The 26,398-nt window shown below is 45.5% G+C and overlaps 2 protein-coding genes across 2 annotated transcripts in view; one reads left to right on the forward strand and one right to left on the reverse strand.

Annotated features, from left to right (window-relative positions):
• Positions 1-12,859, forward strand: part of LOC119973697 (store-operated calcium entry regulator STIMATE-like) — a 194,117-nt gene extending 181,258 nt beyond the window's left edge. Inside the window, exons 9-11 of the mRNA XM_038812072.1 lie at positions 345-371; positions 6,707-6,812; positions 12,461-12,859. Of these exons, the coding sequence (XP_038668000.1) occupies positions 345-371; positions 6,707-6,812; positions 12,461-12,570 (243 nt within the window). The 3' untranslated portion in view covers positions 12,571-12,859. The remainder of the gene's footprint in view (positions 1-344; positions 372-6,706; positions 6,813-12,460) is intronic.
• A 6,604-nt stretch (positions 12,860-19,463) lies between these two features.
• Positions 19,464-26,398, reverse strand: part of rft1 (RFT1 homolog) — a 194,828-nt gene continuing 187,893 nt past the window's right edge. The window contains exon 13 of the mRNA XM_038812000.1: positions 19,464-19,964. Within this exon, the coding sequence (XP_038667928.1) occupies positions 19,806-19,964 (159 nt within the window). The 3' untranslated portion in view covers positions 19,464-19,805. The remainder of the gene's footprint in view (positions 19,965-26,398) is intronic.

Here is a 26,398-nt window from a genome sequence, read left to right on the forward strand (position 1 = left end):
TGTTTTCATTGGAAAGACGGAGGTTGAGGGGAGACCTGATTGAGGTCTACAAAATTATGAGAGGTATGGACAGGGTGGATAGCAACAAGCTTTTTCAAAGAGTGGGGGTGTCAATTACAAGGGGTCACAATTTCAAGGTGAGAGGGGAAATGTTTAAGGGAGATGTGCGTGGAAAGTTTTTTACGCAGAGAGGGGTGGGTGCCTGGAATGCTTTGCCAGCGGACCGGGCGCGATAGCATCATTTAAGATGCATCTGGACAGATATATGAACGGGTGGGGAACAGTGAGAAGTAGACCTTGGAAAATAGGCAACAGGTTTAGATAAAGGATCTGGATCGGCGCAGGCTGGGAGGGCTGAAGGGCCTGTTCCTGTGCTATAATTGTCTTTGTTCTATTAGGGCATTTAAGAGTCAACCACATTGTTGTGGATCTGGAGTCACATGTAGGCCAGGTAAGGACGGCAGATTTCCCTCCCTAAAGGACATTAGTGAACCAGATGGATTTTACTGACAATCAGCAAAGAATGTGGCCTTCAAATTAGACTTCAAATTTCACCATCTGCCATAATGGAATTCAAACCTGGTCGCTAGAGCATTGGCCTGGGACTTTTGAATTAGTAGTCCAGTGGTAATACCACTAGGCCACCACCTCCCCTTTTGCCACCATGTCCACACCTTAAAAGCAAATAAAAAGACCTGCTACACTAATAGGTGATAAAAGCAAAGTTCTGAATGTCCTCAGCAGAGGTAAAAAGGCAAGAGTTAAGTGGACAATGTGTGTGTGAATAACTGCTTTTGTCAATGCACTGGATCCAGGACTGAATGCTGGTCTGAGTTAGGCAACATGCAAAGATCCTGCACATCTGGGTAGGAGATTCAGCCTGAGGTTTATCCGCATTAAACTAGAGGAAGCTTTGGTAAATCTTGATCTTGATGTCACAGAGACCACAGCAGCTGGTGGTAATGGCAGAGGCATCAATTCAGGAGGTTTTAAATTTTTTGGCCTGGTTGAGGTTTTCAGCAGGAGACGTGAGTGACATTCAAGATAGAAATAGACAACTTTTGTGATGGTCTGACTTGAATAGCCACAATCACAATTTGAGCTCCTTCTCATATTCCTCAAGTGACATCTTCCCTATCTGAGCATTATGCAATTGAGGGCTGTCTAGCTTTTGTTAGTAAATAGAGATAGTTAATTCAGTTGTATTTTAGCTTTAATTTATTTTCTTTATTTGTGCATTTTAGAGTGGAGACAGCAGGTTTGGAGCTATTTTCCAAGAGTTGTAAAACCTCATCAAGTGGTTTAGGAAGGTTTTTTTTTTAAAAGTAGAAAAACTATGCTGTTGCCTCATAACTGGCAGCCCACAGACACGGGGAGAACAACAGGTTTAGTTCAGTTGGAAGCAGCATTCCACAGAAAGTGCCAAAACATGAAAAGGGAGAGGGAGGTGGGGAACCAAATACAATGGGCTGGATTCTCTGGCAGTGGGATCCTTATTCTCCGTTTCACCGGCAGCGGACATGCGGATTTTCCGACGGCCCCTTTGGCCAGCTGGCAGGATGGAGACTCCCACGCAATAACTATCACAAGAGAAAAAATACCAGGAAAACGAATGGGGTTAAAGGCTGCTGGGTTACATCCTAGAATAATAAAATTATTATCATACAGAAGCAGGCCATTCAGCCCATCAATTCTGCACCGGTCCTCCAGAAGAGCACCCTACCTAGGACCAATTTTCTGCCCTATCTCTATCACCCTGTCTAACCTTTTGACACTTAGGAACAATTTTCACATGGCCAATCCACCTAACCTGCATGTTTTTGGACTGTCAGAGGAAATTGGAGCACCCAGAGGAAACCCACCCAGATACTGAGAGAAAGTGCAAACTCCACACAGTCACCTGAGGTCAGAATCGAACCTGTGTCCCTGGCACTGTGAGGCAGCAGTGCTAACCATTGTGCTGCTCCGATAGTTAAAAAGCATAAAAGGATATTAAAGGAACTAGCTGCAGAGTTGATGGATGCACACGAATCCTTAAATTCTGGAAAAGTCCCGGGATATTGGAAAACTGCCCAACTCCCTTATGCAGAAATGGTGGGTGACAAAAAAAACAGGAAATTATAGGCTAGTTAGCTTAACATCTGTCATCAGGATAATGTTAGAGTCGATTATGAAGGATGTAATAGCAGAGCATTTAGAAATACATAATCTAATCAAGCAGAGTCAAGAAGGGGAAATAATGACTGACAAATTTATTGCAATTCTTTGAGGTGGTAACAAGCAGGATAGATAAAGGGGAACCAGTAGATGTAATATACTTGGATTTCCAAAAAGCATTCAGCAAGGTATCACACAAAAGCCTCCGTAATAAGATACCATTGGGCTGGGGGTAGTATATCAGCATGAAAAGAGGATTGGCAAACTAATAGAAGTCAGGGAACTGGATAACCAGATGTTTGGAATGGTGCTTGTGCTGTGGGTGTTGTCAATTAGCTTCACTAGCCACCTCCTTCCCGTGATCAGATATTTTCAGGAATTCTGGGTAAGTCCCATTTACTCCTGCTACTTTGCCTGACCGGGTAGCCGAGAGGATCGATGCTCGGATTCGCCTCAAGGTGACAGCCGTTTATTGATTTCTTTGGGGAAAATTAAGCTGTCAGCAGTTGGGGGGGGGGGGGGGGAGGGGGGGGGGGGGGGAGTGGGAGGTAGAAAAGAGGGAGGCATGCAGGGTTGGATAAGGTTGGAAATGGTTAGTGGGAAATTGGGATTGAGGAATTGGGTATGTAAGCCATGTTGACTGGGTTTGGGAAACCCGGCCATGTCACTGACCCACACTCCCGATTTTGGGTGTTCTGAGTCCCTCCACGCCAATAAGATCCGTCTCTGGGCTACCGTAGGCAAAGGCCAAAACATCAGCCTCCCTCGCCCCCTGGATTCCCGGGTCTTCCGACACACCAAAAATTGCTACCTCTGAACCACCCGTACCTTCAATACCGTGGACACGAGTTCGACAAATTCCTGCCAAAACCCCCTAAGCTTCAGATATGGCCAAAACATATGGACATGATTTGCATGCCTGCCCGCACCTTTCTTCACCTGTGGGGTTTTACCCACCCACACAAACCCTGAAATCACCGCATTCATCCTCTTGGGGATACAAATAGGAAGGCACTGAAATATGAACAGAAACTTCGGGAGAACCGTCATCTTCACCGTCTGCACCCTCCCCGCCAGTGACAACGGGAGCATATCCCACCTTCTAAACTCCCCGTTCATCTGATCCACCAACCGAGCTCGATTCAGCTTCCTAACTGCTCCCACTCCGGCGCCACCTAAATGTTCAAATACCGAAAACTCCCTCCCACCACCCTGAATGGCATCTCTTCCAGCCTCTTCTGTCCCCATGCTCAGATCGGAAAGACCTAGTTTTTTCCCATGTTCAATTTATACCCCAAAGCCGGCCGAATTTCTCTAAGATCCCTTTAATCCCCCCTGCGGGACAGAAATTTACAGAAGCAGGTTGTCCGCATACAGCGAGACCCTGTGCTCCACACCCCCCCCCCCCCCCCCCCCCCCCCCCGTGCTATCCCTTGCCAGTCCTTCGGTGCTCTCAGCCAAAGCAAACAACAGTGGGGAGAGTGGACATCCCTGACTTGTCCCCCGATACAATCTAAAATAGTCCGAGCTCACGCAGTTCGTCCTCACACTCGCCACCGGTGCCTGGTAGAGCAGCCGGACCCAGTCCACAAATCCCTGCCCAAACCCAAACCGCCCCAGGACCTCCCATAAGTATTCTCACTCCACCCAATCGAAGGCATTTTCCGCATCAATGGCGACCTCCATATCTCGTCCCTCGGAGAGCATCATTATCACATTTTGCAGCCTTCTGATATTCTACCCCAAGATCTCCCCTTCACAAACCCCATCTGGTCCTCCCCTATCATCCCGGGCACACAATCCTCTATTCTCGAGGCCAGGATCTTGGCCAATAGTTTGGCATCTTCCATCTACATGGAATCTATGTCCCCCTGGTTCGAGAATTCTCCACTAAGGGAAACAATTTTATCCTGTCCACTCTATCAATTCCACTCATAATTTTGTACACCTCAATTAAGTCACCCCTCAGCCATCTTTGTTCCAAGGAAAATAACCCCAACCTATCCAATCTCTCCTCGTAGGTACACTTTTTTAACCCAAGTAACATTCCTGTAAACCTCCTCTGCACTCTCTCCAGAGCAATAACATCCTTTATACAATGCGGTGTCCAGAACTGTACACAATATTCCAGTTGTGGCCACACCAGTGTTTTATATAATCCCAATATGACATGCTTACTTTTATACTCTGTACCTCAGCCAATGAAGGAGAGCATTCTATATGCTTTCTTAACAACCTTGTCTACTTGAACTGCTGTCTTTAAGGACCTCCAGGATCTCTCACCTTCAATACCCCTTACTATATTCCCATTTATTGTGTACACCCTACAAATGTTTGACCTCCCTAAATGCATGACCTCACACTTCTCTGTGTTAAATTCCATCTGCCACTTCATCGTCCACTCCACCAACCCATCGATATAGTTCTGGTGATTATGGGCGGGATTTTCCGACCGACCTCCCCCCCCCCCCCCCCCGCCGTGTCGGAGAACGCCGGGGGGGCAGCGTGAATCCTGCAAATTCTCCGGTGCTGGGGATTTGGTGGCACCCCCTAGTAGCGGCACCCCCGGAGATTCTCCGGCCCACGATGGACCGAGTGGCCACCCATTTTCGGCCAGTCCCGCTGGCGTAAATTAGAGTAGGTACTTACCGGTGGGACCAGGCTCTGCAGGCGGCCTCAGGGTCGGGGTACGCGGGGAGATTTGGCCCCGCCCACCGATCCGCGGGTGGGCCTGTGCCGTGGGGGCACCCTATTCCTCCGTATCGGCCGCTGTAACAGTCCAGGATGGCCAAGCGGAAAATTCCAAGGGCAGCCATCGACTATTACCCTTTGTTTCCTGTTATTAAGACTATTTTTTATCCAGTTCGCCACATTGCCCTGTATCCCATGGGCTTTCACTTTCTTGGCCACTTTGCCATGTGGGACTTTGCCAAATGCCTTGCTAAAATCCATGTACACAACATCCACTTCACTCCCTTCATCAACCCTTGTCACTTCCACAGTGAATTCAATCAAATTTGTGAGGCAAGACCTTCCTTTAACAAATCCATGCTGACTGTCCCTGACTCGTCCATGCCTTTCTGTGTGACAGTTAATCCTATCTCTCAGGATTGAGTCTAGTCATCTGTCCACTATTGACGTAAGACAAACTCTTTAATTGTTTGGCATTTCCTTTGATCCTTTTTAAACAATGGAGTCATGTTTGCATTTCTCCAGTCCACCGAAACCTCCCCTGAATCTAGTGAGAATTGGAAAACAATCAGAGCATCTGCTACCTCCTCCCTGACCTCCTTCAGTAGCCTCCGAAACAATCCATCTGGCCCCGGCAATTTAGCAACTTTCAAGGATTCCAATCCTTCGAGTACTTCCTCTCTGTATGATTATCCCATCCAATATCCCAGTGCTCCTCCTGGATTATTATATCTGCGTCATCTATTTCCTTTGAAAAGGCAAATGCCTCTGCTGTTTCCCACAATGTTATGAGGTATCCTTCATCAAGGAAGGAGTGTTGTTGCCCCACTGAGAGCTTTATTTTCTTTGTCTTCCAGGAGCCCTTTCTGGGATCCAACAAGGGCTGGATGGCATTTTATCTGAAGCCCCAGGAAATAAATTTAATGACTATCAGTTTGATAAACAGTTAATTCTGGAGTTACAAAGAACAATCATTTGGAATTGAAATGTTAACTCTCCCCCCCCCCCCCCCCCCCCCCTAATGCTGCCAGACTGATTGGGTGTTTCCATGGCATCACATGTGAGTGACGCTGGATGTCAGTGGTCTTAACCTCCTTGTCTGGAGAAATGGTCTAAACTGGTTGATTGTGATATTCTCCAATCCTGGGTTATGACTCTTGTCTCAGGGAATGTTTTCCATCACCAAGCACAAGTGAAGAAGATGACAAGATTTTGTCAACTAAAAGTATGCTGAATATTTTGATCATGAAGTTAAATAAGGTACAAACATTGGGAAGTGTCTAAATGTCAGAGCCATAGATAGGGACTGAGTCAGGAGCAGCAGCTGAACCTGGGATTGAGCAGCAGTCAGATTTGCTCAATCTTGCCCACGATAAGCAGTTGATGATCACTTTTCACTCCCCCCCCCCCCCCCCCCCCCAAGCAACTTCTCTTCATCACAATTAGAAAATGGAACTTGGTTTGGAGTTTGGATCTGGGCTGCAAACGCGATGGGATTTATATGTCATAAATCTGCAACTTTCCTCCCGGTGAGCCTGTGCAGCTGCCTGCAAACATCAAACAGCTTCAGTAAATTCTACACAGAAGAATCATGGTTAATAATAAGCGGCTGGTGACAGACTCTGAGCTCATTCCCGGCTCCAGAATTAGAAAATTACCAGCAACAAAACTCGGAGCCAATTGAGCTGAACCGCGGATTCGAACCGAGACTTTCTGGAAGATTAACTTTGAACAGACCAAAGCCATGTCGCAGGTAGAAATTCCTCATTCCGCCTGTGTTCCACTTCTTTATTGAACCATTTTATATATTTTTTCAATCTGTGTAAAATGTGCCATTTAGGGAGCTCACGTTGTTAAGAAGAAACGGCCACCGCTGAAGGAAGAAGATATTAAAGGGGCTCGGAATAAACTGGGAAGTGAAAAGAAAATCCACTCCAAAACCTACCAGGTTCTCCAGCAATGCGGTGAGTCCTGAAAATAAAACCGCTCCTGGGAAAGTGAGGGGTTCAATTTGGAGCGAAGGCTCTTGACCTTTCTGATGCCCGAATGTTTACTGGTTTCTCCAATGTCTTGTCTTTATGTCCATTGATTTTTGTAACAAAGTTTGAAACTGACCAACACTGAATTGATCAAACCCAGGTGGGATTTTTAAAAAGCAAGGATGTCATCTGGACTTGAAACCTTGGCTCTTTTCTCTCCTTACAGACCTGCCAAGATTTTCCACCATTTTCTTTTTGATATCAAATTTATTTCCTCAGTTATTGAAATGTAGTTTTTATTCCTGAATCTGGAACTGGATTTTCTCTCTCACAATCTCACAGAAAGTATTCCATGAATCTGCGTTAATTTGTCCAAGTACTCCCTACCGCCTCAAGCTCTTAAAACCAAAAGAAATATATCACCGTTCCTTCACTGTCACTGGCTCAAAATCCTGGAACTCCCTCCCTAACAGCACAGTGGGTGTACCTACACTACAGGGACAGTTCAAGAAGACCGTTCACCTTCTGCTTTCCCTCACTTGACTGTACAGTTGGTTAGTGAGGCAGAGACAAGGCCAGCAGTGTGGGTTCAATTCCCGTAGCTGCTGAGTTTACCTCAAGTTTACCTAACTGTCAGTAACAGCACAAAATACCTCCTCTTCTGGGACGAAGTTTCTGAACAGTAAACAATCCTCATCCATGAGGCACTGGACCATCAGCAGTAAATCTAATACAATCAGTAATGGAAGTCGTCATAGAAAAGCGACAGCACAGAAGGAGGCCATTTGGCCCATCTTGTCCATGCCAGCCCGAGGACCCGCAGGTGCCCTTTCTAATCCCACCTTCCTGCACCCGGTCCATTGTCCTGTAGCTTCGAGCAGTTAAGGTGCAGATCCAGGTATGGTTTAAAAGAGTTTAGGGTCTCTGCCTCCACCACCAACTCAGGCAGCGAATTCCAGACTCCCCACTACCCTCTGCGTAAAAAGGTTCCCTCTACACCTTCTGTCACATATTTTGAATCTATGTCTCCGGTTCTAGAATTCTCCACCAAGGGAAACAATTTTATCCTATCCACTCTATCACCTCCCCTCATAATTTTTGTCCACCTCAATTAAGTCACCCCCTCAGCCTTCTTTGTTCTGAGAAAAATAACCCCTACCTCTCCAATATCTCCTCGTAGCCATACCTTTCTAGTCCTGGTAATAAAGATAAGTATTATAACTTCTTCCTTATAATGCGGTGACCAGAACTGCCCACAATACTCCAATTGCGGCCTCACCAGTGTTTTATACAATTCTAACATTATATCCTTTTATATTCTATCTATGCCAATGAAGGAGACCACATTACAGGAAGGATGTTATAATATTAATCTTTATTGTTATTGCTCTGGAGAGTGTGCAGAGGAGGCTTACAAGAATGTTGCCAGGACGAGAAAAGTGTGCTAAAATCCATGTACCACATCCATCGCACTACCTCCATCAACCCTTCTCGTCATCTCCTCAAAGGTTCAATCAAATCTGTGAGACAAGACCTTCCTTTAAGAAAGCTATGCTAACTATCCTTAACTAATCCGTGCCTTTAACAAAGCTATGCTAATTATCCTTAACTAATCCATGCCTTTCTTTGGGGCAGTTTTTAAAAATAAATTTAGAGCACCCAATTATTTTTTCCAATTAAGGGGCAATTTAGCATGGCAAATCCACCTACCCTGTACATCTTTGGGTTGTGGGGATGAGACCTACACGGAGGAGAGAATGTGCAAATTCCACACGGACAGTGATCTGGGGCCAGGTTTAAACCCAGGTCCTTGGTGCCATGGAGCAGCAGTTCTAACCACTGCCCCACCATGTCACCAGCTTCTATGGTCGGGTCGCCACACTACCAGAAGGATGTGGAGGCTTTGGAGTGGGTGCAGAGGAGGTTTACCAGGATGTTACCTGGTCTGGGGAGTGTTAGCTATGTGGAGAGGCTAAATAGACTCAGACTGTTTTCATTAGAAAAACGGAAGTTGAGGGGTAACCTGATAAAGTTCCACAAGATTAAGAGGGGCATGGATAGAGTGGATGGGCAGGCACTCTTTCCTAGGGTGGATGGGTCAGTCACCAGGTGGCATAGGTTTAAGGTCCTTGGGACAAGGTTTAGAGGAGATGTGTGAGGCAGGTTTTTTTACACAGAGGGTGGTGAGTGCCTGGAACACGTTGCCAGGGGAGGTTGTGGAAGCAGATACATTAACGGTGTTCAAAAGGCATCTTAACAAACACATGGATAGGATGGGTATAAAGGGATCCGGCACAAGGAAGTGCTGAGGGTTTTGGCCAAGGGTGGTATCACGACCGGTACAGGCTTGGGGGGGCCAAAGGGCCTGTTCCTGTGCTGTCTTGTTCTTTGTATCCCTTCATTCCTTTAGCCACAAGAGCTATATCTAATTCCTTCTTGAAATTACATTATGTCTTGGCCTCAACTATTTTCTGTGGCAGTGAATTCTAGATTCACCACTCCCTGGGTGAAGACATTTTTCCTCACCTCAGTCCTAAAATGTTTACCCCTTATCCTTAAACTATGACACCTAGTTCTGGACTCCCCCACCATTGGGAACATTCTTTCGGCATCTACCCTGTCTAATCCTGTTAGAATTTTGTATGTTTTTGTGAGATCCCCTCTCACTCATTTGAACTCCAATGAATATAATCCTAACCATTTTAGTCTCTCTGCATATGAAAGTCCCTCCGACTCAAGAATCAGCCTGGTAAACATTCGCTGTACTCCCTCCATCCATTGGAGGGCTCTCACTGTCCACCCTATCTAATCCTCTGATCATCTTGTATGTCTCTATTAAGTCACCTCTTAACCTTCTAACGAAAACAGCCTCAAGTCCCTCAGCCTTTCCTCACAAGATCTTCCCTCATGCCCGGCAACATCCTGGTAAATCTCCTCTGCACCCTTTCCAATGCTTCCACATTCTTCCTATAATGCGGCAACCAGAACTGCACGCAATACTCCAAATGCGGCCGCACCAGAGTTTTGTACAGCTGCAACATGACCTCATGGCTCCGAAACTCAATCCCTCTACCAATCAAAGCGAACACACCGTACACCTTCGTAACAACCCTATCAACCTGGGTGGAAACTTTCAGGGATCTATGTACATGGACACCGGGATCTCTCTGCTTAACCACACTACCAAGAATTTTACCATTAGCCCAGTACTCTGTATTCCTTTTACTCCTTCCAAAATGAATCACCTCACACTTTTCTGCATTGAACTCCATTTGCCACTTCTCAGCCCAGCTCTGCAGCTTATCGATGTCCCACAGTAACCTGCAACATGAGAACATAAAAACCAGGAACAGGAGTAGGCCATCTGGCCCCTCGAGCCTGCTCCGCCATTCAATTAGATCATGGCTGATCTTTTGTGGAATCAGCTCCATTTTCCGGCCCGAACACCATAATCCTTAATCCCTTTATGCTTTAAAAAACTTTCTATCTCTATCTTAAAAACATTTAATGAAGGAGCCTCAACTGCTTCACTGGGCAAGGAATTCCATAGATTCACAACCCTTTGGGTGAAGAAGTTCCTCCTAAACTCAGTCCTAAATCTGCTTCCCCTTATTTTGAGGCTATGCCCCCTAGTTCTGCTTTCCAACACCTTATACAATTGCAGCATAACCTCCCTAGTCTTAAACTCCATGCCTCGAAGAATGAAGGAGAAAATTCCATTTGTCTTAATCACCTGTTGCACCTGTAAACCAACTTTTTGCGACTCATGCACTAGCACACCCAGGTCTCTCTGCACAGCAGCATGTTTTAATATTTTATAATTTAAATAACAATCCCTTTTGCTGTTATTCCTACCAAAATGGATAACCTCACATTTGTCAACATTGTATTCCATCTGCCAAGCCCTAGCCCATTCACTTAACCTATCCAAATCCCTCTGCAGACTTCCGGTATCCTCTGCACTTTTTGCTTTACCATTCATCTTAGTGTCGTCTGCAAACTTGGACACATTGCCCTTGGTCCCCAACTCCAAATCATCTATGTAAATTGTGAACAATTGTGGGCCCAACACTGATCCCTGAGGGACACCACTAGCTACTGATTGCCAACCAAAGTAACACCCAATAATCCCCACTCGTTGCTTTTTATTAATTAACCAATCCTATATCCATGCTACTACTTTACCCTTAATGCCATGCATCTTTATCTTATGCAGCAACCTTTTGTGTGCCACCTTGTCAAACTTTCTGGAAATCCAGATATACCACATCCATTGGCTCCCCGTTATCTACCGCACTGGTAATGGCGTCAAAAAATTCCACTAGTTAGGCACGGCCTGCCCTTTATGAACCCATGCTGCGTCTGCCCAATGGGACAATTTCCATCCAGATGCCTCGCTATTTCTTCCTTGATGTTAGATTCCAGCATCTTCCCTATTACCGAAGTTAAACTCACTGGCCAATAATTTCCTGCTTTCTGCCTACCTCCTTTTTTAAACAGTGGCGTCACGTTTGCTAATTTCCAATCCACCGGGACCACCCCAGAGTCTAGTGAATTTCGGTAAATTATCACTAGTGCATCTGCAATTTCCCTAGCCATTTATTTTAGCACTCTGGGATGCATTCCATCAGGGCCAGGAGACTTGTCTACCTTTAGCCCCATTAGCTTGCCCATCACTACCTCCTTAGTGATAGTAATCATCTCAAGGTCCTCACCTGTCATAGCCTCATTTATATCAGTCACTGGCATGTTATTTGTGTCTACCACTGTGATGACCGACCCAAAAAACCTGTTCAGTTCCTCAGCCATTTTCTCATCTCCCATTATTAAATCTCCCTTCTCATCCTCTAAAGGACCAATATTTACCTTAGCCACTCTTTTTTGTTTTATATATTTGTAGAAACTTTTACTATCTGTTTTTATATTCTGAGCAAGTTTACTCTCATAATCTATCTTACTCTTCTTTACTACTCTTTGCCACTTTGTATGCTTTTTCCTTCAATTTGATACTCTCCCTCATTTCCTTAGATATCCATGGTAGATTTTCCCTGTTTCTTCCGTCCTTCCTTTTTGTTGGTATAAACCTTTGCTGAGCACTGTGAAAAATCACTTGGAAGGTTCTCCACTGTTTCACCATAAAGTCTTTGCTCCCAGTCTACCTTAGCTAGCTCTTCTCTCATCCCATTGTAATCTCCTTTGTTTAAGCACACAACACGAGTGTTTGATTTTACCTTCTCACCCTCCATCTGTATTTTAAATTCCACCATATTGTGATCGCTCCTTCCGAGAGGATCCCTAACAATGAGATCATTAATCAATCCTGTCTCATTACACAGGACCAGATCTAGGACCGCTTGTTCCCTCGTAGGTTCCATTACATACTGTTCTAGGAAACTATCGCGGAGACATTCTATGAATTCCTCAAGGCTGCCTTGGCATCGACATCCTTCCGCACTGTCCACATCTCCACCGACTTTAGTGTCATCTGCAAATTTACTCACCCATCTTTCTCCGCCCTCCTCCAGGTCATTTATAAAAGTATTGTTGTGCCTTGCCTATGTTTTGCTACAATCTTATGTTTGGTTGCCAGGGTCAGTGGCACAGTTCTGTGACTTTGTTTTCTGTACTAACAGAGCAGGAAGGTGCTGTTGCTCCTTCTGTCTTCAGCAGCACGAGAACGGGACAAGAGACAGCATTCGCAAAGGGAGCCGATGATCAGCCAAAGAGCGTCTTCAGTAAATGAGAAAAGTTCTGCAGCCAATGGCTTTTGATCCTAAAGTGAGAATGGCTGTAAGCTAATGTTATGAAACCTCAATGTTCTTCCTGGAGTGAAGAAATCCGGTTTAATTTTATACATGATTAAAACCAAAATAATTAAGGTCACTTCCTGATTTTGCATCCCACTGACCAAGTGGATTTGAATTATGAAACTAGAAAGTGTTTGGATGAGAAAAGCACTTGATTGGAAAGAAGAGCGAATTGTCCAAACCCTTCAAATAAACAAACCATTTGAGGTTTGTGATTTAATCAACGCTGAGAGCTGCTCATTTGTTTCTTTGACATATTCAGTCTGATTTATGTTGCACTTGGTTTTCAATCAGACTCATTGGCCAGCACAGACCCAATCTGCTAAATCAGTAGACAACAGAAAGACAGAGAGCTAAACAAAGGTCTGGCCTGGGTATTTAGTATTCCTGTAAGATAGCAAAATAAGAAAAGGAGTGGTGGTATTGATGAAGGAGAGTATGGAGTGCTGGACAAGGAGGATGTCCAGGAGGGTCAAGGGCAGAATCTATTTGGCTACAGCTAAGGAATAAAAAAGATGCAATTGCATTGCTCAGTGTAGTTTATAGGCCACCAACTTGTCAGAAAGAAATGAAGGAATAATTTGCAAAGAAACTACAGAGAAGTGCAAGAGTGATAGAATTGTTAAAATGAGGGTCTTTAATTATCCAAAAACAGACTGGGATAGACGGGGCTTTTCAATAACTTCATTGAAGACCACTTGTAACAATAAGTGATTATTATTATTTGTGTAAAGGGTACAGAGGGACAAGAGGTCCTGGAGTTGGTTCAGGAAAGTTTGCAGTGTGTGTCCAGTCCAATGAGGCACTGTTGGGACATGGTTCCTGGGAATGAGTTGTGCTCAGTGGTTAGTGTCAGTAGGGGAGTATTTAGCAGACAAAATTAATTGCTTCATAAGGGTTAGATGACTATGAAAAGAACCAGGAGAAATGCAGAGAAAGAATAAGATGAAGAAAAAGTGAGTTTCTGACAGATGTCAAGTGGAAAATACACCGAGTATTTGGCAGAAGGTTCAGAGGGCAATTGAAAAAGAAAATAAAAGAAACAAAGAGCGTGTATTGGAAGATACGGCCAAATAAAATAAAATTCTTCTACAGGCATATTAACAGTAAAAGGGTAAGAAAAGGAGAAATAAAGCCGATTTGTGGCTGAAAGGGGGATTTAGATTTGGGTTCGAGAGGCCAGACAACTTATTCCTGGTTCTACTTTATTTTCTACATTCTGAATGCAGGAGGAATGTCAGAGGTATTAAATACTTTGCATCTGTCTTTACAAGGATTCCACACTTGTCATTGTGAACAAGGAGGTAGCTTAGACCCTCAAAGAGTTTAAGATTGATAAGGAGGCAGTATTGGATGGGCTGGATGCACTTAAATGTTGAATGGCATCAGGGCCAGAGGCACTGAGGGAAGTGGATGAAATGTAGAGGCACTAGCCATAATTTTCTAATCTTCCTTAGACTCAGGTGGTACCTAAGGTCAAGAGAATTATAAACTTTACACCTTTGTTCAAAAAAGGGTGTCCAAATAAGACCAACAACACCAGATCAGTCAGATTAAGGTCAGTGGTGGGGAATCTTTCAGACAGGGACAGGAGCAACATTTAATTAAATTGGCAGAGTGGTGATTAACAATTGTTTTCATTGTTTCTCAATACCAGGATCCTTGCACTTCCTGATATATATTAGTGAAAACTTACTATACAGATCAAAATTCCAAAATTTACAGATGATACAAAATTTGGAAGTACTCTGAACCATGAGGATAGTGTAAAACCTCAAAAGAACAGAATCATCGAATCGCTACAGTGCAGAAGGAGGCCATTGGGCCCATCAAGACTGCAGCAACCCTTTGGAAGAGCATTTTGCCCAGGCCCACTCCCACATCTGCCTCATCCCTGTAACTTAATCTGCACTAAGGGGAATTTAGCACAGTCAATCCACCTAACCTGCACATGTTTGGACTGTGGGAGGAAACCGGAGGAAACCCACGCAGACACGGGGGAAAAGTGTAAACTCCACACTGACACAGGAATTCCACACAGGAATTGAACCCGGGTCCTTGCCGTTGTGAGGCAGCAGCCCTTTAAACTCTAGCAGCTGCTGTGATTAACCCTTGACCCTCGAACCTCTGGATTACTAATCCAGCGACAATACCACTACACCACCATCTTCCTAGGTTAGTGGAATGAGTGTAGATTAAATTTAATGCAGATAAATGTGAACTGATTCATTTTGGTGGGAAGACGCCAAGAAACAATATAAAGGGTATCATTCTAAAAGTGGTGCAGGAGCAGGAGGGACCTGGCTGTATACATGTATAAATCAGCAAAGCTGGCACAACATGTTGAGTGTGCGAATAATTAAATGTACAGTTCCTGGGCTTTATCAATATGGTATAAAATATAAGAGCAAAGAAGTTATGTTAAACTTGTATAAATCACAGAATTGTTACAGAAAGCTAATCGATCCATCATGTCCCACCAACTCTCCGAATGAGCATTTCACCAAGTGCCATTCACCTTAACCCTGTACATCGCCACTCCGAGGAGGTTCTGGTCCAGTCAGTGGTGGATTCTCACACCAGACAAATGTATCTGCACTTAAATTCTGAAGTGGCTGTCTCGCCTGACCTTCCTGACTCGGGCCGGGTAAGATTCAGGCAGCAAACGGCGTCTCTGGCTCCAGCAGCAAAGTGTAAAAGAGATAGAGTGAAAGAGGACACACCCCTTTTTTCACAGCACTAGTTACCGTAAAGCAGGTGAGTTTAAAGGTCCCATTGAAAATAATATGCCATGGAAAAGGTAAGTGAATGGGATGGGAATCGGACATGTGGAGGTCTCAGAAATTGGGGGGGGGGGGGGGGGGGGGGGAGATGAGCAGTTCAGGCATCAGGGGGAGTTGGATATGTGGGGGTGGGGTGTTTGGATATGTGGAGCGGCAGGGTGAAGAGAGAGTCGGGACATTGGGGGGGGTGTCAGACATCAGGGAGGGGAGTGGAGAGATGGACATTGTGGGAGAGTCGGACACTGAGGGGTGTGCAAGATGGGTTGTGGATGGTCAGTGGGGGGTTGGGTCCAGTAATGTTGGGGGAGTTAGGTCAAAGGGGTTGGGGAATCCCATGCAGGTGGAGGGGTAGGGAATACAGTGGGGGTGGGGTATTTAGTTGGGTGGGTGTGGGATGTCCCCTGGGGAGGTCAGGGATGTGGGGTCCTGTGCAGGGCTTGATGTGGTGTTTAAAATAGTTACACTGAAGATAGAAGTGCTTTTATTTCTTCTCTTTCAGAGTAATTATTGGTGTCAAACTGGCAGAACCACCTGAAGTTAGTGATTTAAATCAGAGCGTTCCCAGCCCAGTGCAATTGTTTGGAGGAAGTTCATGTTTTGGACAATTGCCAGGTAGACCCTTACCTGGGAACCTCAGAGGTAGACCCTTACCTGGGAACCTCAGAGGTAGACCCTTACCTGGGAACCTCAGAGGTAGACCCTTACCTGGGAACCTCAGAGGTAGACCCTTACCTGGGAACCTCAGAGGTAGACCCTTACCTGGGAACCTCAGAGGTAGACCCTTACCTGGGAACCTCAGAGGTAGACCCTTACCTGGGAACCTCAGAGGTAGACCCTTACCTGGGAACCTCAGAGGTAGACCCTTACCTGGGAACCTCAGAGGTAGACCCTTACCTGGGAACCTCAGAGGATTCCCCAGCACATCCTTTTTTTAAAAAACATTTTATTAGGGTATTTGTAGTTTTTATAATAACAACAACAGCAACATAAACATGGTACATACCCCCAGCACATCTTTGGGATACTCCCCCAATCCCACGTTGGGGAAGTTAGGGGCCATTGTTTCTTTTCAAATAGTCATCTAATTCACTGTTTTAAAAAAATATATAAATTTAGAATACCCAATTCATTTTTTCCAAGGGGCAATTTAGCCTGGCCAATCCTGCACATCTTTGGGTTGTGGGGGTGAACCCATGCAAACACGGGGAGAATGTGCAAACTCCACACACTTAGTGACCCAAAGCCGGGATCGAACCTGGGACCTCGGCGCCGTGAGGCAGCAGGGCGAACCCACAGCGCCCCCGTGTTGCATGTAATTCCCTCTTGACTTGCTTGATTGAATCTGCTTCCACCACACTTCCCGGCAGTGCATTCCAGGCTTGAGCCACTCATGGTGGGAAAAGTTTATCCCCTGACATATTTGCTTACAAAACACTGGTTTGGCTTCAATTGGAGTATTGCATCCGGTTCTCCAGATCGCATTTTAGGTCTGGGCATTAGGGAGGATGCAGAAAAACAGATAAATTGTTTAGGTTCGGACTGTTTTTCTTAGAGAAGGTTTGAGAGGAGATTGGATAAAGATTTTCAAAATCATGAGGGGTCTGGACAGAGTAGATAAACTGTCCACATTTCGTGGAAGGATTGAGAACCAGAAAACACAGATTTAATTGGCAGAAGGAGCAAGGGAGACATGAGGAACACCATCTTACTGCAGCGAGATGTTTGGATCTGGAATACGCTGTCGAGAATGTGGTGGAGACAGATTCAATTGAGGTATTCAAGAGAAAATTGGATTATTATCCGAAAAGGAAGAACATGCTTAGGTGCAGGGTGAAAACAGAAGAGCCAGCACAGAGACAGTGGGTTGAATGGCCTCCTTGTGCACTGTATCCATTTTATGATGCTATACTATTTGCTTCAACCACGCCCATTGGTAACGAGTTCCACATTCTCATCACCCTTTAGGTAAAGAGATTTCCTCTGAATTTCCTAATTAGATTTCAAAGAACAGAGAAAAGTACAGCACAGGAACAGGCCCTTCGGCCCTCCAAAGCTGCACCGACCATGCTGCTCGTCTTATCTAAAACCCCCTACCCTTCCGGGGTCCATATCCCTCTATTCCCATCCTATTCATGTATTTGTCAAGATGCCCCTTAATTGTCACTATCATCCCTGCTTCCACCACCTCCTCCGGCAGCGAGTTCCAGGCACCCACTACCCTCTGTGTAAAAACCTTCTCTTGTACCCCTTCGCACCTTAAACCCATGTCCCCGAGTAATTCACTCTTCCATCCTGGGAAAAAGCTTCTGACTATCCACTCTGTCCGTGCCCCTCATAATATTATAGACTTCTATCATGGTGACAATCTTATATTGATGGCTTCTAGTTCTGCTCTTTCCCACAAGAAGAAACATCCTCTCTGCTACTCGATCAAAACCTTTCAGAATTTTAAATTCCTCCATTAGGTTACGTCTCAGCCTTTTTTTTCCAAAAGAAATGAGAGCGATCCTGGCAATCCTTTCCTAATCTTGTGTATCCACAGATTTCTGGTGCCATCCTTGTCAATCGATCAGCTGCCTCAGTGCTTCTATATCCTTTCTATAATCTGCAGACCAGAGTTTAGCACAGTATTTGGTGATTGAAATTTGTATTCTGAAATCCTTTTGGTCTTGCACCGTCCAATAGGTGACCTCTATTCCTCTTACCAACATGTCCTATCTCATATTTAACGGTGTTGAACTACATTTGACAATTCTACTTTCATAGAATCCTTACAGCACAGAAGGAGGCCATTCAGCCCATCAAGTTTGCACCGACCCACCGAAAGAGCACCCTACCTAGGTCCACTCACCCGCCCTATCCCATAACCCTGTAACCCCATCTAACCCTTGGACACTAAGGGGCAATTGATCATGGCCAATCCACCTAACCTGCACACCTTTGGACTGTGGGAGGAAACCGGAGCATCCGGAGGAAACCCAGGCAGAAAAGGGGAGAACGCACAAACTGCACATAGACAGTCACACAAGGTCAGAATTGAACCCGGGTCCCTGGTGCTATGAGGCAGCAGTGCTAACCACTGTGCCACCGTGCCGCTCATTCTTCTCAATAAACACAACACTGGCAACCCTCACCATTAATTCCCATCTTCCTTTTATCCTACACATCTGTACTTTACAGACATGAAGTATGAACAGGAGGCTGATAATAGTCAGAATTCCAATAAAGACCTCGGGGCTGGATTCTCCGCAGCCCAACGCCAAAATCGCAGCCGGCACCGGGGAAGAGAATCCAGTTTGACGCCGTAATTGGGCTCTGCACCGGTTCGGCAATTCGCCGGGCACTGAAAATCAGCGTCACCAGGGAGTACACTGCGCTGTCGTGGGGCCATTGACAGAGGCCCGCTCAGCAATCCTCTGCTCCCAACCGCCCGAGTTCTCAACGGCGTGGAACTAACCACCTATTGCCAGTTGGGATGCTCGTGTGACAGCTATGAACTCAGTGCACGGTCCCCTGGTTTTGGGGGGGGGGGGGCGTAAAGGCGGCCGGAGATTTAATGTGCGGGGTTCGAGGGTCGGGAGCACGGCCGATCGGGCGGGGTCTCTTTCTTCGGTCTGGCTCCGCGGTCCGAGTCCCATATGGAGCACAGCGCGGCTGCTGGAGGCCGCCGCCGTATCCATGCGCAGCCTCTGAGCCGGAAGTGCAGGGGCCCGTATCCGCAGAAAAATTCACTCTGGGTTTCCTGCCAGCCCCCCTGCAGGGCTGGGAATTCGTTTAACTTTTGTGCAGGAATTTCAGGAGTAAAGCTCCACCATTTTTACGCAGGCGTGGGGGGTCATAGTCTCAATAATGGAGAATCCAGCCCCTTGTGGCTGGTTTGTTTATAATTTCAATTAGAACCAGAAATTCAGCGCTGTGGACCTGGGTTCGAATCCCGGCACCGGATCACTATGTTTGCGTGGGTCTCACCCCCACAACACAAGGATGTGCCGGATAGGTGGATTGGTCACATTATATTGTCCCTTAATTGTGAAAAAAAGAATTGAGAACTTTAAATTTATTTTTAAAAAGAACCAGAAATAACATGGGATCTACGAGTAGCTGCTGCCAATTTCTTCTGGGTGAATCAGTCTGATGCTTCCCCTTTCTACTAAACCCCACCTCCAATAAAATATTCCAATTGACAAGCAAATGTCACCAAATTCTAGTAATACACACCCACCACCAGTGTCACAGACACAAGGCTGAAGTTTTCCACAACAACTGCTTTTCATTTCAGTGATTTTATAATGATTGAAATGTGAAACTTGAATCCATTGCCCCTTAGGAGTGTTGTTGTCAATCTCCGCAGATCTGGAATCGCCGCTCCACTGCTTTCATTCCTAATCCTATGTTTCTTTCTTGTCCTGGGAAAAGAATTGAGTTCTAACGAACCAAACAAGTTTAGGCTCGGTGAAGAAGATTGTGATGAGGACGATGATCAAACACACAGCCCCAAGTAGAACATGAACTGACAGGGCCATTAAACCTTGCTGACTCAGAGATGCCTGCAAATAAAACCAAACAGCTCAAAGCAACAAGATAGCACAAAACATAAAGTACATCAGTGTCATGGGATCAGGGGACAATATGTGTGTGTCACCAGGGGCCAGTGTCCTTTGTAACAGGGTAGGGGGGGGGGGGGGAGAGGGGGGTGTAATTGGCCAGTTTTATAGGAATGTAGGAATAGGCCATCAGCGCTTTGAGCCTTCTTGACCATTTAATAAGATAATGGCTGATTATCCATTTCTAGGCCTTTTCCCCACACTATCCCCATATCCCTTTATGTCATTGGTATTTAGACAAATGTGTCAATCACTGCTTTAAAGATCCTCAATGACTGGGTTCCACAGCGCTCTGTGATAAAGAATTCCAAAGATTCATCTTTTGAATAAAGAAATTGCTCCTTAACTTGGTCCGAAGTGGTTTTATTTTGAAATTATGTTTACTGGTTCTAGCTCCCCCATCCAGGGGAAACATCTTACCTGCAACTACCCCGTCCAACTCTAAGTATTTTGTAGATTTTAACGAGATCACCTCTTATTCTTCAAATCTCTGGAGAATAAAGGCCCAGTTTGCCAACTCACTCTTCACAAGACATTCCTGCCATCCCCGGGACAAACCTGGTGGACCTTTATGACACTCCCTTTATGGCAATAATATTTTTCCTACGGCAAGGGAACCGAAACTTCACACAGTGCTCCAGATGCTGTCTAACCAAGTTTGAAGCAAGATTTTGCTACACCTGTACTTAAATCCCTTTGTGATAAAGGCTAACATTCCATTAGCCTTCCTAGCTGCACCTGCATGCTATCCTTCAATGATTTATTGAGATGAGGACACCCAGGTCCCTTTATACATCAACACTTTTTAATCTCATCATTTACAAAACACTCTGCACATCTCCCTTCGACCAAAGTGGACGGCCTCACATCTTTCCACATTATTTCATCTGCCATGTTCTTGCCCACTCTGTCCAAATCCTCCTGTACCTGCATTCTACCTTTCTCATAACACACATTCCACCTAGCATTATGTCATCTTTGAACTTGGAAATATTAGATTTGGTCCCCACATCCAAATCATTTATATATATTGGGAACAGCTGGGGCCCAGGTACTGGTCCTTGCAGTACCCCACTAGCCACAGCCTGCCAACGTTAGAATAAAAACATAGAAAATAGAAGCACGAGGCCAATCGGCCATTCCAGCCTCTGCCATTCATTACGATCACGGTTGATCATTTCGATACTCAAAATCCTCTCGCTATGAAGGCCAACTTACCATTTGCCTTCTTTACTGCCTGCTGTCTCTGCGTGCTTACTTTCAGCAACTAATGCATGAGGACACCAAGGTCTCGCTGAGTATCCACCTCTCTCAATTTACACCAATTCAAATAATAATCTGCCTTCCTCTTTTTGCTACCAAGTGGATAACCTCACATTTATCCACATTATACTGCATCTGCCATGCATGTGCCCACTCACTCAGCCTGTCCAAATCCCACTGAAACATCTCTACATCCTCACACCCAACTTTGTATCATCTGCAAATTTGGAGATAATACATTTAGTTCCTTCATCCAAATCATTAATATATAATATGAACAGTTGGGGTCCTAACACAGATCCCTGCGGTACCTCACTAGTCACTGCCTGCCATCAGAAAAAGACCCATTTAAGAACAAAGAACAAAGAAAATAACAGAACAGGACAGGCCCTTCGGCCCTCCCAGCCTTCGCCGATCCAGATCCTTTATCTAAACCTGTCTCCTATTTTCCAAGGTCTACTTCCCTCTGTTCGGGCCCGTTCATATACCTGTCTAGATGCTTCTTAAATGATGCTATCGTGCCCGCCTCTACCACCTCCGCTGGTAAGGCGTTCCAGGCACCCACCACCCTCTGCGTAAAAAACGTTCCACGCACATCTCCCTTAAACTTTCCCCCTCTCACTTTGAAATCGTGACCCCTTGTAACTGACACCCCCACTCTTGGGAAAAGCTTGTTGCTATCCACCCTGTCCATACCTCTCATAATTTTGTAGACCTCAATCAGGTCCCCCCTCAACCTCCGTCTTTCCAACGAAAACAATCCTAATCTACTCAACCTTTCTTCATAGCTAGCACCCTCCATACCAGGCAACATCCTGGTGAACCTCCTCTGCACCCTCTCCAAAGCATCCACATCCTTCTGGTAATGTGGCGACCAGAACTGCACGCAGTATTCCAAATGTGGCCAAACCAAAGTCCTATACAACTGTAACATGACCTGCCAACTCTTGTACTCAATACCCCTTCCGATGAAGGCAAGCATGCCGTATGCCTTCTTGACCACTCTATCCACCTGCGTTGCCACCTTCAGGGTACAATGGACCTGAACTCCCAGATCTCTCTGTACATCAATTTTACCCAAGACCCTTCCATTGACCATATAGTCCGCTCTTGAATTTGATCTTCCAAAATGCATCACCTCGCATTTGCCTGGATTGAACTCCATCTGCCATTTCTCTGCCCAACTCTACAATCTATCTATATTTTGTTGTATTCTCTGACAGTCCTCCTCGCTATCTGCAACTCCACCAATCTTAGTATCATCTGCAAACTTGCTCATCAGACCACCTATACCTTCCTCCAGGTCATTTATGTAGATCACAAACAACAGTGGTCCGAGCACGGATCCCTGTGGAACACCACTAGTCACCCGTCTCCATTTTGAGACACTCCCTTCCACCACTACTCTCTGTCTCCTGTTGCCCAGCCAGTTCTTTATCCATCTAGCTAGTACACCCTGAACCCCATACGGCTTCACTTTTTCCATCAACCTGCCATGGGAAACCTTATCAAACGCCTTACTAAAGTCCATGCATATGACATCCACAGCCCTTCCCTCATCAATTAACTTTGTCACTTACTCAAAGAATTCTATTAGGTTAGTAAGACATGACCTTCCCTGAACAAAACCATGCTGTCTATCACTGATAAGTCTATTTTCTTCCAGATGTGAATAGATCCTATCCCTCAGTATCTTCTCCAACAGTTTGCCTACCACTGACGTCAAGTTCACAGGTCTATAATTCCCTGGATTATCCCTGCTATCCTTCTTAAACAAAGGGACAACATTAGCAATTCTCCAGTCCTCCGGGACCTCACCCGTGCTCAAGGATGCTGCAAAGATGTCTGTTAAAGCCCCAGCTATTTCGACCCTCGCTTCCCTCAGTAACCTGGGATAGATCCCATCCGGTCCTGGGGACTTGTCCACCTTAATGTCTTCTAGAATACCCAAAACTTCCCCCTTCCGTATGACAACTTGACCTAGAGTATTTAAACATCCATCCCTAGCCTCAACATCCGTCTTGTCCCTCTCCTTTGTGAATACCGATGCAAAGTACTCATTAAGAATCTCACCCATGTCCACGCATAAATTCCCTCTTTTGTCTTTGAGTGGGCCAATCCTTTCTCTAGTTACCCTCTTGCTCCTTACATACGAATAAAAGGCTTTGGAATTTTCCTTAATCCTGTTAGCCAAAGATATTTCATGACCCCTTTTAGCCCTCTTTATTGCGCATTTGAGATTTGTCCTACTTTTCCGATATTCCGAGTTGCCTCAATCCTATGAATGCTTCCTTTTTCATCTTAGCTAGTCTCTCAATTTCACCCGTCATCCATGGTTCCCTAATCTTGCCATTTCTATCTTTCATTTTCACAGGAACATGTCTGTCCTGCACTCTAATCAACTTTTCCTTAAAAGACTCCAACATTTCAAATGTGGATTTACCCTTAAACAGCTGCTCCCAATCCACATTCCCTAGCTCCTGCCGAATTTTGTTATACTCTGCCTTTCCCCAATTTAGTACTCTTCCTTTCGGACCACTCTTGTCCTTATCCATGAGTATTCTAAAACTTACGGAATTGTGATCGCTATTCCCAAAGTAATCACCGACTGAAACATCAACCACCTGGCCGGGATCATTCCCCAATACCAGGTCCAGTATGGCCCCTTCCCGAGTTGGACTATTTACATACTGCTCTAAAAAACTCTCCTGGATGCTCCTTACAAACTCTGCTCCATCTACACCTCCAACTACACAAATCCCATTCAATGTTGGGGAAGTTAAAATCTCCCATCACAACCACCCTATTGCTCCTACATTTTTCTATAATCTGGCTGCATTTTTGTACCTCTACTTCATGCTCGCTTTTGGGAGGCCTGTAGTAAAGTCCCAACAATGTTACTGCACCCTTCCTATTTCTCAGCTCCACCCATATTGCCTCAGTGCTCGAATCCTCCATCGTGCCCTCCTTAATCACAGCTGTGATATAATCTCTGACGAGCAATGCAACTCCTTCACCCCTTCTACCTCCCTCTCTATCCCTCCTGAAGCATCTATACCCTGGGATATTCAGTTGCCAGTCCTGGCCTTCCCTCAACCAAGTCTCAGTAATACCAATAACATCATATTCCCAGGTACTGATCCAAGCCCTAAGTTCATCTGCCTTACCTGCTACACTTCTCGCATTAAAACAAATGCATCTCAGACCACCTTTGCTTTCATCATCTCTTCCCTGTCTACTCTTCCCCTTAGTCACATTGAGTTTATTGTCTCGTACCTTACTGGCTTTAGTTGTTGCTCCTTTACTGACCTCTAACTTCCTAATCTGGTTCCCATCCCCCTGCCACATTAGTTTAAAACCTCCCCAACAGTGTTAGCAAAAGCACCCCCTAGGACATTGGTTCCAGTCCTGCCCAGGTGTAGACCGTCCGATTTGTAATGGTCCCACCGCCCCAGAACCGGTTCCAATGTCCCAAAAATCTGACCCCCTCCCTCTTGCACCATCTCTCAAGCCACGTATTCATTCTGACTATTCTTGAATTTCTACTCTTGACTGTCCCGTGGCACTGGTAGCAATCCTGAGATTACTACCTTTGAGGTCCTACTTTTTAAACTCATCTCCCAACTCCCTAAATTCTGATTGTAGGACCTCATCCCTTTTTTTACCAATATCGTTGGTGCCTATATGCACCACGACAACTGGCTGTTCACCCTCCCCCTTCAGTATGTCCTGCAGCCGATCGGAGACATCCCTGACCCGAGCACCCGGGAGGCAACATACCATTCGGGAGTCTCGTTTTCGACCACAGAAACGCCTGTACTCACCTTACAATTGAATCCCCTATGACTATAGCCCTGCCAGTCTTTTTCCCGCCCTTCTGTGCAGCAGAGCTAGCCACGGTGCCATGAGCCTGGCTACTACTGCCTTCCCCTGGTGAGTCATCTCCCCCAACAGTATCCAAAACGGTATACCTGTTTTGGAGGGAGATGACCGCAGGGGATACCTGCACTGCCTTCCTGCTCTTTCTCTGCCCTTTGGTCACCCATTTTGGTCACCCATTTATTCTAACTTTTTGGGATGGGGTAATTATGATGCGATTAGGCAAGAATTAGGGAGCATAAGATGGGAACAGAAACTGTCAGGGAAAGGCACAAATGAAAAGTGGAGCTTGTTCAAGGAACAAATACTGTGTGTCCTTGATAGGTATGTCCCTGTCAGGCAGGAAGGAAATGGCTGTGTAGGGAACCATGGTTCACAAAATGAAATGAAAAATGAAATGAAAATCGCTTATTGTCACAAGTCGCCTTCAAATGAAGTTACCGTGAAAAGCCCCTATCGCCCCATTCCGGCGCCCTTTCGGGGAGGCTGGTACGGGAATTGAACCGTGCTGCTGGCCTGCTTTCAAAGCCAGCGATTTAGCCCTGTGCTAAACCAGCCCCCAAAAGAAGTTGAATGTCTTGTCAAGAGGAAAAAGGAAGAGTATGTAAGGATGAGAAAACAAGGTTCAGTTGGGTCGCTTGAGGGTTATAAGGTAGCAAGGACTGAGCTAAAAAAAAAGGGCTTAGGAGAGCTAGGAGGGGGCATGAGAAGTCCTTGGCGGGTCGGATCAAGGAAAACCCCAAGGCTTTTTACTCTTCTGTGAGAAATAAAAGAATGACCAGGGTGAGGGTAGGGCCGGTCAAGGACAGTAGTGGGAACTTGTGCATGGAGTCAGAAGAAATAGGAGGCGTTGAATTAATACTTTTCTTCAGTGTTCACCGAGGAGAGGGGCCATGTTTTTGAGGATGAGTGTGTGATACAGGGGGGTAGGCTGGAGGAGGTAGATGTTCTGAGGAAGGATGTATCAGCAATTTTGAAAAACATGAGGGTCGACAAGTCCCCTGGGCCAGATGGGATATATCCAAGGATTCTTTGGGAGGTAAGGGATGAGATTGCAGAGTCTTTGGCTTTGATATTTGGGTCCTCACTGTCCACAGGGATAGTGCCAGAGGACTGGAGAGTCGCGAATGTTGTTCCTCTGTTCAAGAAAGGGAATAGGAATGACCCTGGTAATTATAGGCCAGTTAGTCTTACCTCGGTGGTCGGTAAGTTAATGGAAAAGGTCCTGAAGGATA

The sequence above is a fragment of the Scyliorhinus canicula genome, chromosome 11 (assembly GCF_902713615.1).
Source record: "Scyliorhinus canicula chromosome 11, sScyCan1.1, whole genome shotgun sequence".
Classification (NCBI taxonomy): Eukaryota; Metazoa; Chordata; class Chondrichthyes; order Carcharhiniformes; family Scyliorhinidae; genus Scyliorhinus; species Scyliorhinus canicula.